We start from the raw sequence: 13,496 nt of genomic DNA, 5'->3' as shown, positions 1-13,496 counted from the left end.
GGGGTGGGGAAATCACTAACAAGCTAGAATTTAACGAGTAGAATGTAGAATATAAGGGGGATGGTCAGAGGTGCACCATAAATGCCATTTATCAGTTAAGGAGGTTACTGAGCAGGTAGAAAAATGATGTCATAAAGTAGGTTTTCAAGACAGTAGCATTGCTTAACCTTTCAATCCAATACATTACAGATAATATTCCCTTACATTTCTCATCTTTAATTCAGGAAGGCTGAAGACTCTGAAATAGTAGGGGGCACAAAAGAGTCGCCTTTGAAAGATAACCTTTCACCATGGGAAGAGTGGTTCATTGGCAAAGAGAAGGAACTGCGTGCCCGCTTCCAGGCTAGAGCTGAAGAGGTGAATACATCTGATTGGCTTGATGTTAAATCTAACAGAAGACAGGAAACACTGGGGTTTTTTTTCCTTTGTGGAAACATGAGTAGTGTTGTCCACTTTTTTTTAATGTCCTGGGCCTGCATTGTGTTTGTGTTTGACAGTGCTGGCATGATTCGTGTTATGTGCATTCCCCTTTGCTAAATGTTATGCTTCATTGAAGTGGTGCTGTATAATATTTTGCTTATCCAACTGTCAGGTAATGGTTCGAGTTTAAAAGATTAAAACCTAGTTATATAATTGGTACCTCGATTTTCTTCTTGGGTACATACACCTGCATGGAGGTAGTAAAACACAACAGGGCGTGTGCTGGTTGTAAGTATGCCAAGCTCCTTGGTTAGATTTGAGGCACAGTATTGTTACCCACTTAGTGTGTAATTTTACAGCTGTTTGGTGTCCTTTTCCAGGATAGGGTTCCCTGTTACAGCATTTTTCCCCCCTCATTCTATCTTTTGCCCCCTTGCAAATGAACGGTTCTTGAATATACCGGGGCTGGGGCACAATTAAGTGAGAGCACTATATCTTTTCTTGATTAATATGTTTGTAGTTCCAGTTGATTAAATGATACTGGTGTTGAAAATCAAACTGGAAGTATTGGGTAGTGATTAGAACAATCACATCAAAGTTAGATAATCTCTCACTTTAGTTACTGATTTACTGTTTGACCTTGAACGGTGCCCCAGCTTTTCTGTGATTATCTGTAAAGTGCATATAGCATACAACTGTTTTATGTGGGCTACCTCATGTTATTTATAAAACACCTCCTGATGGAAGGTTCTGGAACAGTCTTTTAGAGGTCAGCAGAACACCAAAGTAGTTCCTTAAGCTTGAGGAATATGTTCTGATCCATTAATATCCACCCAGTGTTTCATGACTTCCTCTTTATATTCTAATTTGGTAATCGTCTTTCCCTATTTTGATTTTTAAGTATAAAAAACGAACCAAAGCAATTTTAGTCATTATGTAGAAAATGTGGTTTGTGTATGGACCTCTCATGTGGTCTTGATGAGGAACCAAAACAATTTATTCTTGTGTATCACACAATAACATTTACACCATACTAAATGTAATCTAGCAGACGTCTCTCAACTATCTATTAAGAGGAGTCATGGGACAAACATTACTTAAAGCCATGTAGAAAATGGCTGTATAGGTAAAAGTTTTATTTTTAATTTGTAAGATTTTTTAAACATTAGGTATTAAACTGCAACATAGGCAGCACAAAAGCTTATATTTGGGGGGAAAAAATACAATCAACATTTTTGTAAGATGCCAGAAGACAATGATAGTGATATAAAAATTTATTACTACATCTGCATATAAAAAGTACTCTAAACTGATACCATAAGAAACAACTGTGAAGTCCCAGATCTTTTGCTGGCAGCAGCAACAAGTCTGTCCTGATTGTCAAAAATGCAGATAAACATTTGGAGTGGATAGTGGATTGGGTCTTCTAAAGTCATTATAATGCCATCAGCTTTTACAGAAACCAGGATCCCTGCAACACAGATGTCTCAGAACTCAAAGTTCTGAGTGGTACTTGCTGTAACTCTGCCTCAATACAGCAACAACTGTATTTTCACACTGTGTATTGTGGTTATTTGAGCTTTCTGGAGGCTCCTCTTGATGTCCTGCTAAACTGAATTCAATTCATAAGATAAAGGGGTTCTCTCTGAGACTGGCTGCAGTGTAGGAACCATAAATTCAGTTTCATGGAAATAATTCCATCTGTCTATGTTTGAAGGTATGAATTTTCATTGAAAAAGAGCACTTTGTGCTAATGCTCCTGTTGGAGAAGCTAGACTTTTCAAACTGTATTCTTAGTCATGTTTTTCCTTCATCAGTTAACTTCATTGGGGATACATAAGTGATTACATATATGTCATATAAAGATAGTTGGGATATTTCTTCTCTCATCTTCAAAATAAAGCTCCTGTTTCAAAGTTTGCTAAAATCTGCAATAATTGTGGTTTTAATGAGCTTTGGGTTAAGCCTAGGTTCCTGTAGCTCTGGTACTAAAACTCACCAGTGAGTAATATTTTATTAGCTTTTGATAGCATCCACAATGCAGAGCATTACACAATGTAAATTTTAAGTATTGTAGAAAAGTACTGCTGCAGATTAAGATTCTGCTGACTGAAAAGGTGTTCCAATAAGCTGAGGAGTGATTTGTTCCATTGATTTGCTTCCAAAGCCTAATTAAGATATGTATTTCCAGTTAATACTCTAAAAATTATACATTTCTATTGAATGTATTTCATAATATTTCTGTGTTGACTGTCATCTGTCTTTTCCAAAATCTTAATGAAGGAAAAATACCAAAATCTAATGCTTACATTGTTTAAACTGCAGCACTATTTCCAGTATTGGTGTAGATGGTCACTACAGATTTAAGAGGTATACTTTTTCTTTAATTAGGAAATGAATATACAGCTTGAGAAGATGAAGCAAAAGCAAGAACGTGAAAGGAGGAAAAGGATAGCTGAAGAGAAACACAAGGAATGGGTCCAAAAAAAGAGAGAAGAGGTAAACATTGCTTTGGCTGCAAATATTCTAGTACATGCCATGCTTGAGTAAATCTATGTAAAATTTACTCAGTCTGTTTGGGCACCCAGGTTTTAAGTTTGCTGAATGAATGGCTGCTTTAACTGAAAATTATAAAACCATGGCAGAACAGTTAAACATTTTTCCAAGACTGATCCGTTTCCTTCCTTAAGGTGTGAAGGGGTTTGTTTTCTGAGTAGTCAGGTGACTGACAACTGGCCCATGTCTTGTGCAGTGGCCTTCTGCTGATTATAGCTGTGGTTCTGGTCTTCAGTGGACCCAACTCTCTCAGACTCCCTAGTTTCAGTGCCCAAACATTTTGGGTAAAGTGTACACCCTGACTGTGTGCAATGTCTTGTACACCAAGCAGAGCCAGAAGAAGGATTCAGTGAAGTACTGTTGTGGACAGGCAAATAGTATGGTAAAGTTTAGAGGGATAATTGAGGTGTGGGGCCAGATTCAGGAAATTCTCAGTAGCCCACAGTTAGCAACTGGGAATTCCTTCATCCAAAAAGTAATTTCTGAGTGGGATCAAAAAATTTTTTAAGAGAGGGATGCCTTAGTCCAGGATCAGAAGCAGACAGAATCTTGATCTCAGTGGGGCTCTTTACATGTCACATAATGTGAGCCTATGCACTGGGTGACAAAAATGGGAATGCTTGGGAGACTTGGGCGTGTTCAGCCCTTGGTAGTTCATGAGCATATGCATTCATTGTCTAATGGTCTGGAGCAACACCAATTGTTCACTGTTCTGTATTTCTGGTTCTGAATAAAATCAAATGAAAAGTGGTAAAAAATATCATAACGGCACTAGCTGGGCTAGATATCCAGACCTTACAGAATCACAGAATATGCCAAGCTGGAAGGGATCCACAAGGATCATGGAGTCCAACCCCTGGCCCTGCACAGGACCACCCCCAAGAGTTGCACCCTGTGCCTGAGAGTATAATCCAAACACTTCTTGAACTCTGTCAGAGTTCTTGCTTAAGAACAAAAAGGTTTGGTGGCTGTTTGGCTTAGCAGGTTGTGCCTGATAGGTAGACTGCTTACAGATTTGGGTAAATTATAGTTTCAGGAGGAAGATAGAAAGTACTGCTATACATCTTCAAAATATTTGGGAATCACATTTCTGGTTCCTTCCAAGGATTTTTCTCTGTCATCTAAATTCTGTTGAATTAATATGTGATGACAAAACTCTAGATGGGTCCTACTGCCTGATAACTTACTGTGTTCTACTCAGTGGAAGTTTCTGGAGGTGCCAGTGAAAAGCTGCTCTTCTGTTTTGGAAAAACAGTCAGCTGCTCTCTAAAGCCAGTTTGATTTGTTTTTCATGTCATCTTCCCTTGAATTAACTGATTCAAGATATTTGTAGCCTTCTTCCAGGAAGGAGACTTTACCCCTACAACCTCATCTCTCAGAAATGAGATGCAGTACGGAGAACTCTTTGCTGGAGTTCGGTTTGTAAAACCTTTATCTTTTTAGGCTCCCTTTCTTCCTTTATTCAGTGTTCTCTTACTGTTATTTCTCTAAAAAGCTGACAGTGGTTTTGACTGTTTCCCTTTCTGTAGTCTCACATGTTCATACAAACAGGGACCCAGCCCCTGCCTTGACAGTTGTAAGGGTAATTCGGGTTTAAGACTTGCCCACACCTATTGAGGGTGCTGTGTTTACAAGACCATATCTGCAGAACCCGAGCTGTATGTGACTTACCTCCTGATGTTTTGCCATGGGATAGGAATCTTGTTGCTGACAGCAGCAAGGTTTTTTCTTTTTCTGTTGTGTGTGAGCTTCTGATCCTGAAATGTGTAGTCTCTTTCATTCCTATCAGCAACTGTGGGATTTGACACTTTAGTAAAAGGTACCTGTAAATGGTGAATTAATGATTAAATCAAAGTGCTGATTTCAAATCAGAGGACCAAAAGCTTTTGAGAAATGCATTGTGAATGCATAAACTGTGAAGAATTTGTAAACTGCCATGACTGTTTAATTATTTAGAATATTGTCATAACAGTCAGACCTCTTAGGAATCAATGCTGAACAAAATGTTAGGATTAAAGGTCGGGCCTGATGACAACAGAGTTTTGATTATATTCAAAAAATTAACACTGATACAGTGCACTCCACCCTCTACACTCTAATTTGATATCTTCCAATCATATCCAGTGCATGTGTGCAATGCATATGTTTGCAACAGCAACAGAAATCCCCAGAGAGGAATGCTTGCATCCCAAAATAGCTAGCTCTGAAACTCATGTTGTTAGCATCCTTGTATTTAGTCTTTGCATGTAATTCTTTATGTTATATCAGCGTGATATTTAGCAAAGTTGTAAGAGCATGAGTAGTGAAGTTACACATTTTTAATTAGAAAAACTAATTAATACCAATGTGAATTTGACTGTAGCATTTCTAATACTTTCTGCAGTGCAGAACAGAGAATAAGGCATCACTTTTTTTTCCAGCAAATATGAACAAAGCAGGCATTAGTCATAAAATGTGAATGTTCAACTTTTTTTTGTTCTTTTTTTCTCAGTAAGACCCCTTTACTCACTGAAAAATATAATTTTAATGGAAACTAGGTACAGGATGGGAAAATTCTGTTTCAATGCCTTTTCAGTGAAAATTTTGGTCTCACAATTTACTGTGCCTTTGGCTGATAGTCTTTCTGAGAAGCAGAAAGCAGTAAGAAGTATGAAGGCCTAGAACCAACACAGTGACAGTGTTCTTGGAGCAGACTCCCCTTTCTTGATGTGCTGTGTGATTCCTTCCAGAAGAGACACCTAGATTCCAACTCTTACTCCAAAGACTTTCTGTTTAACATGTCCTTTATCTCAGATTGTTCAACAGCTTGAGCATGACTTTCAGGTTCAAAAGCCGTGCTTGCTCATGTTCTCTTTCATCCAATGAGTTGTTAATTATTTTGTGAGGAGTGGGACCATTTCAGCAGAAGGGGTGGAGAATCCTGTCATCCCAGCCTGCAGCCTGATAGGTGGAGACTTCTCCTCTCAGTGGGACATGTTAACTGGAATGCCCTCAGGGAGAAAGGTAGTGAAATCCAGATGTTCCCTGTCCTAGGTTAATGTTCTAACAGCTGAAAGAAGTGTGTTTGTGAGGGCATCTTCTAGCAGAAATGCTTTCCAATCTTGAGAACCAACTGCATTTAACAGTTAAAATTTTCTGTTTGCATAAAAGTCTATGTATCTAAATTTTTTGTGACTCCGAGATAAATTTATTAAGGATATTTTTCTGCATATTGTGGGTCTTTCACTCTCTGAACCTGGAGTGTCTTTACACAAAACTGTTCTGTAACATCATCCATAACCAGTGCCATAGTTATTATTTTAGGTTGTACCTGAATCTTAATTACCTTTAGATTTCTGTAAGTAGAATGAACTAATTTCTCGTGGTTAGTGTTAGAATGAGTTTTAGATAGAGCTGTGGAGGAGGAATTCAGGGTGACAGATGAATAAAATAGGAGTGCTCATATATTTCAGCAGCATTTGTGGACTCTGCATCCTTCTGAAGACCCTGAGAGTGTTCCAGGGACCAAGTACATTAAAACTTCCTGCTTGTCACATCCATTGAGTACCCACATGAAATGAGCATAGTTTAGGAGAAAGATCCAATAATTCTCCAGTTCCTAGACTGGAGTGGGGTCTGCACTGACTTTATGTGAACTTGAGCAGTAAATCGTTGTAAACCTGCCTATCAGGAGACAACTGCAGCTCAGTGTTGTTTCACTAACCTCTTGTTCTTTACACCTGCCAGTTCAGGAGAGATTAAAGAGGTATTTCTGTGGGCTGGTTTGGTGACCAAATTGTGTTATAGGGCAAAATGGAAAAGATAATTACAATTGTCTGAACAACCCAGATTTCCAAGATTGCTAAATGTGGTTGAGGTTCAGGATTAGTATGAGGATAAACAAGGAAATTTGGATGTATATTCTGATGTTGGCAGTGTGGACTTTTCCTATACTTTGCCATTAGTCAGCATTAAATCATGTTAGAATATGGTAGCTAAGATGTCAGAGCAAACAGCTGTGAAATAGAACCATTATCTGTGAGAAGAAAAATGTTGTCACATTCTGCAGACTTATAGTGGAAAAGGATTGCCGTGAGAAATATCTTAAAAATATCAATCACAACATTAATTTCTGGGAATATTTCTACTCAGTGTCAATCTACATAGAAAACACAGAACAGAAGCATCTCTGCACTTTACCCTCTCCAGCCTCTCATTTAAGCATTGATGTGAAAATACAGAAGTATATATTTTATTAGTTTTCTTCCAGTTGGATATAGTGCCTCTGATTCTAAGGCAATTAGGCTTTTTTTTCTGCATGGAAAACGATTTAACATTTCTGCCTTCTGTCAGGAAGGAGATGGGGTGCTGCTTCAAATTTTAAAACCCTGTGACTGCCCACCACATACATGTAGGTCTGATTTTCCTTAGTTAGTAGTTAGTCCTGACTCAGTGAGACTGAGTCACCATCACTGCTTTGTGGGACAGAATGATTTGGTTTGGGTGGGGGATTTCCAAGTACAGACCTTCATTAGGTTCTGAGGCCTGATAGGATCACAGCCCAGAGCAGTGAACCCTCAGGGTAGATTTGTATCCTCTCTCCTTAATTACATGCTCAGGTAGGGTGGCAGGAGAACAAGCCTTTCTTGCAATGAGTAATTGGATGTTTTACAATCAATACCTTAGTTTAGGTAATACCTGTAATCATATTTTAATGTATGTAGGTTTACTGGTGGTTTAGCGAATAGATCATGTCTGTTTTGAACACAAGATCAAAGAGAATTTTTAAAGCCCAATCTGACAACACCAAGCATAAACAAGTGGTTTCTCCCTCCCATATATACATGGAAGGAAAGTAAAAGAAGGATTGAAGAACATGTACATTAATATGCACTTTCACAGCATTGTTGATAGACTTGTGTAAGGGAAAGTAATGAGTAAGGGGGGGAAGCTGGGAAGGCCAGGGTGACAGGAGTTTGACATGACACAGGTTCCTAAAGCAGCTGGGAATGTGGTGTACACTAAGTTTATGAAGGAAAAGCTGTTCTGATTGTGAGAGAAAGAGGAAGCGTTTCTGATTTGTCTGCAGAATAATTTCTAGGCAGCTGCAAAGTCTGCAGTTCTGCAGGGAGTCTCCCCATCTTAACGATGTCTCACTGGAAGTAAAACTTAGCAATTGTTGTGGCTTTCATGGTAGTGTGCATGGCATGTTATTGTTTACATAGGAGCTGATTTAACTTTGGGTTGGCCTAGATACTAGCTAAACTCATCTGAAGTATTGTGATTAAAGAGACATCATTTCAGAATCTTCCCTGCATTTCATTTAGAGTATTTAGAAAGATTTTTTGGTCTGTTTGCTGCTTGTAGTTGTTTTCCATTATTGAACAATTCCCCTAGGTATGGAAGGGGCCCACTTTTTTCAGTTTTGTCCTGTATTTGTTTTCATGCCTTTTATAAGCCAAGACCCTTAGCTAAAGACTGTAGTTTTGGAAGATCCTTAGTTTTGTAACCTACATTCATGTACATCAGAGGTAAATCAGCAAACAACAAAATAAGTGAAGTCCTTGTAAGCCACCTTCACCAATAGTTTGACTCATTGATTTAACCTTTATCTCTCATCTATGTTAATGCTTCTTATGTGTCACAGACTGCCACTGTCTTGAAACAGGAGTTGTTGAGAGGTGCACATGGGGAATAGTTGTAATGGAGAGACAGAGAAACAGCTCTGGATAAATGAGATTAGGATGAATTTTAGATGATGAAGGAGGAAGAGCTTAGACAATGGATTATTTGTTTTTTTCAGGAAGGTGATACTTAGACTCTGCATAGTTTGTCAAAAATACATTAATTTTCCTTTTCAGCATTTTTAAGTGTGGAAGCATTTGTTTCATGTTAAGAAAGATCTTGTTTCCATTCTCTACTGGTACAAAAACGTTTCAGAATCTCAACTTTTTTTTTTTTTTCCAAAATGAAATTCTTTTTTTCATTGGTCTTAGTTGTAAATAATTTTATTACATGTGCAGACCTCAGTGCTGTGAAATCATATTAATAAGACTTCAATTACATTGTAATTCTATGGAGTTTTACATTCCAGGATATGCATTGACATTGGAGTGTGTTCAAATCTGACCACTTTCCCTACACTACAGTACAGATTCAGCTGATATTTGCTAGAATGTACTTGAAGTGAAATGGAAACAAACACAAAAGAGACCAAACAACAACAACAAAAACAAACAAACAAAAAAAAGGGGGGGGAGAAAACAGTTATTAGCTAATTGTAATAGTTTTGTGAAATTGTGAGCAGTATGTACATAAATAAATCTTTGTTGTCAGATAAGACTATTTGACAAGAGTATAACAAAACAGTGTTACTGAAAGTGTCATTCTGATTTAGGTGAAGAAACATCCACCTCGGAGATTATGGCAGAGTTAATAAAATATAGCTTCTAAGAGGGGGAAGGGGAAATAGTTTAGCTGCTGATTGATAAAATTGTAGTAATGCTTCTTGTGTTGGCAAACACAGAACAAGACACACTAACTCAAGCAGCTCTGTAAACTGGCTGGTAGAAATGAGGTAGTTTCTTGCAGGGCAATATAAGCTGAAGTTTTTATTCTGTATGATGCTGCTTTATTGGGTTGCTGGTAAGTTTGGTGTGGGGGACAAGCACTGAACCATCGGATATCCTGTTTAGACCAGACTGAGGGAATCATGCTGGTCCCCAGCTCCAGTATTATGGCTTCTGCTTCATTATGCATAATTGGATTTTGCAGAAAGGCAGTAAATCTGGGGGAAAGATGGGGGAGGGAGACATGGGGAGAGCTCTAGTTTCTGCCTTCTTGTGCTTATAATGGGAAAAATGGCAATATATAGTGGTAAAATGGGAATGGGGGTATATTTCTGGTTTTCTTGTGAATGTGTTTTTCCTCTATTTCATTATTTATTATACTTTGCAGCTGTAGTTCTAGGCATTTTGCATCCTTACTGCCAACTATAGCAATTTTGAGTCAGGATAAATTTCTGCTGAACTACACATCTCCTTTGTTCCAGAAGAGTACTCAGGGAAGCATACAAGTAAAAGATTTCTTAGAAGAAAAACAACATTTTTTTTTCAACAGCTCTCTTCTATAAAGATGAAACTGCTCTTAAGTCTTCTGCCTCTCCTCCAAGTCCCATGCACAGCTTGTCTGGTAGATTTTTGCTTCTGCACTTGTATGCAGCTGCTTCAGAGCTAAGCGAGCTAAGCAGGAGTAGTATGGAATCAGTAGAATTCCAGACATTTCATAAAGGTTACAGGGAAGGGAAGGAAGAGCTGTTGTTACTCCTCAAATGGAAATACCTCCCTCTCCAGATGAAGACAGGGCCATGGACACGTGGTTGCTTAGAGCAAGGTCCCCAAAACGTTGGGTCCCGTTGGGTTCACACACACTGAACAGAAGCAGAAGTGAATGACACCTCTGTGTGTTCTGTCTCCCAAATCATGCAGGTCAGGTAGCAATTCCACTTCACACTCAGTTACCACTCTCTTCTCACCCTAGAGTGTGTTTTCTTGTTTTTCCTTTGATAATTTTGAGAGGAGAAACGTGTGGACTGATTCAGTGAAGTAGTCCCTGTGTGAATGATCTAAAGAATATAAAAAATTTAGAGAATTCCACAGGACATGAACTGGATTTTCATGTGAACTTTTTGTTTTCCTATCAATTTATGCTCAAGTGTGCTGAACAATCTGCATATCTCAGTGACTTAGGAGGGGACAGTTTGCCTGTCTTCCATTTGGAACTGTAGTTTGCTCTAGATTTCACTGACAAGTAAAACTAACACACCACTGTTGAGAATTGCAACATATATTTCTTTCCCAGAAATACTGAGAAGTGTCTGAAGTGTTTTAGCAAATGTCTGAATAAATAAAACAGAATAGTAAACATAATAGTAAACATAATAGTATAAGGAGACCCGAAAGTAAAATTTTTATCATGTTTTTCTGACAGATTTATGTGTCTAAAACTATTTTATCTGGAACCTAGAGATGAATAGGTTCTGTCTTCAAAGAGGTTACAATGTTACGTATTTTTTCAGGTTCATGATAATTTTATTTGTAATTATGTAGTAAAATTAACTGTATTCCTCAGAAGAATTGCTCATGGGTGTATACTGGAAAGTTTGTATTCTGTTTCTTTGGTATGTTTCACATAGGAAAGAAGAGAAAAGAAACGAAAGCTGAGCAAAGAAATGGCAGAAAAAGCCACAAGGGAACTAGAAAAAATGCAGTTACAGGAAAAGGCTGAGGAAAAGTATAAAGAATGGTTAAAGAAGAAGAGAGCTGAAGAGGCTGAAAAGAAGAAAAAGGAGAAGGTATTAATGAACTGATCATTTATTTGGATGGAGTTACTTAATCTGTAACCTATATTAAATAAGTTGATATCAAATGGCAGTGTTGTACATGGAAAAAAAAACTTTGAAAAGTTGCAGTGTTAGTGCATTGAAGACATTGTGGTATGTTCAGCAAAGCAAGATGCACATTAATGCATTTTTTTAATAGTCTTTGAGCTTTTTTGTCAGAAACAGTGGAGTAAACATGGGTTTTTTGAAATTTTTTTTCAGACTGAAAAAGATTACATCCTTTCTGTCGTTGGGGAAATTGTGTTTGTAGTTGAAGACATTTGAAATATATTCAGCACCCTGGAAATCTGTTTAAAAAAAATTGTTTACCATTTTGTGTATATTGTACAAAGCTTTTCTATAAGTATCTTAGTTGTTTTTTTATTTATAGGAAAAAGAAAAAGAACGGGAAGCTGAGCTACAGGAGAAGAAAACAAGATCGGAGAAAATCTTTAAGGAATGGCTACAAAATGCTAGAAATAAACCACGCCCTGTTTTAAATGATTATGGTTTCCCACATGGGAAGTCCACAGGTTTGTACTTCTAGTACACAAATATGTAGTGACTTAGATTTGTGGTTCCTTCCCTCTAATATTTTAATGTAAAATGAAGCCTGTTTGAGATACTTGTCCAGTATCTAATTTTGGCACATAGGGATGACTACCTCATGTGTTATAACTCAGAGAAATATACCCTGAGACCTTTTGTGCACTTTTCTTAGCTGTTTTTGTTATTTGGGAGGAAAGTTATATTATTTGAGATTTTTCTTACCAGGCAGAGGAATCACCAGAGCCAATATTTATATATTATATTTTAATTTATGATTTAAAAAAAATAGATAAGTATACTATTTCTTTTTTTTTGTACAATTAAAATACTTGTCTTTATTTGAATTCAAAACAGAAATAGTGTTGGGACCAAAATTCTCAGTGTTTAAACATGTATAAAGCCAGTGAACAACCTTTACTCTTTTGCTTACATTTATTTATAGACAGTGATACACTTTGCCTTCATGTTTTGTTTTGGACACCTTCTGACTTACTGACAACTGCCATCATTTATTGAAATGATTTTTGAAAAATATTTCTCTACTCACTTGTGTTCATGGAACAGAATATATCACAGACTTTGACATGTATCCATCGTGTGGTTGGGTAAACAAAGTAGCCAATTCATAGACATTTACAGCTTTTAAGTATGCCAACGACTGAGCATTCAACTTGCTTATTATTTTTAGTAAACATGAACAATACACCAGTTATTGGTAAAAAAAAAAAAGTGGAATATTTATTATCTTGAATAATTTAAATTATGTGATGTGCCTGTGCTGTCTTTCTCTGAAGATGCTGTTGTGTCTTTGTTAGTCCAGATGAATATTATAACTGCTTGTTTATTATTATAAAAGCTTGCAGTGTAAATATTCCTTTTTAGTTATGTGTATTTTCTAAATGTTTTAGGGATTGCTGACAGAAATTCATATCCAGCCCCAGCATATTGTAACCCCATTCCTTGGAAACCCATCCATGTTCCTCCCCCAAAGGAAGACAATGTCCTTGCCATGAAGAAGAATAAGAGACCTGTATCTTGTCAGCCACATGCATCTTCACCTATGGTAATTTCTAAGCCCAGGAGCAGCCCTGGTATTGGATCCTTGTGCAGAAAGAAGTCATAGTTCAGAAAGAAAGTGTTCTTATGATCTGGAGCAAACTGAGCCATAAAATGTGAAATTCTATGTAGACATATGTCCAAAGCAGATTGCTTTGTGCTTTTTTTTTTTTTATTTTTGTGAATAGGTTTCAGCTAACTGACCAATCAGGTTTTTTATGTTTTTTCTATGTTACATTTTAGTAAAAAAGAAAAAAAAAAAAAAGGAAAAGGAAAAAGTCGTCTTTAATCAATTGTAATGGGACTGTACTTAATACCAATAAAATGCACGGGATTGTTTCTTCCTTTCCTCTCTTGTTGTTGAAGGAGTTCTTCTCTGTATGTGATTATTGTTTTGAACAGCAGTATAACTGGGTTATTTTAAAGATGCTAATTATAACTGATTTTAAAACTATTTTTGGCTTAATGCAGAAGGAGTTCAAGGCCTGCCTGCAGTTTCAGGGTTTATGCATGCAGTTTTCAGTGCCATTGGGATTGCAGAGATGTAGTGGGATAG

General features: G+C 37.2%; 1 protein-coding gene across 1 annotated transcript; it reads left to right on the top strand.

Moving 5' to 3' along the window:
• On the top strand, positions 1 to 13,288 carry CCDC34 (coiled-coil domain containing 34). Its single transcript, XM_027705332.1, has 5 exons — positions 1 to 357; positions 2,812 to 2,919; positions 11,150 to 11,308; positions 11,727 to 11,868; positions 12,793 to 13,288. The coding sequence occupies exons 2-5, from the start codon at positions 2,815 to 2,817 to the stop codon at positions 13,005 to 13,007; spliced, it is 621 nt and encodes a 206-aa protein (XP_027561133.1). The 5' UTR covers positions 1 to 357; positions 2,812 to 2,814; the 3' UTR covers positions 13,008 to 13,288.
• Positions 13,289 to 13,496: the final 208 nt, after the last annotated feature.

The sequence above is a fragment of the Neopelma chrysocephalum genome, unplaced genomic scaffold, assembly GCF_003984885.1.
Source record: "Neopelma chrysocephalum unplaced genomic scaffold, ASM398488v2 Primary Assembly neopelma1_323, whole genome shotgun sequence".
NCBI lineage: Eukaryota > Metazoa > Chordata > Aves > Passeriformes > Pipridae > Neopelma > Neopelma chrysocephalum.
Note: the sequence above shows the minus strand (reverse complement) of the source record. Positions and strands in the feature narration are given on the sequence as shown.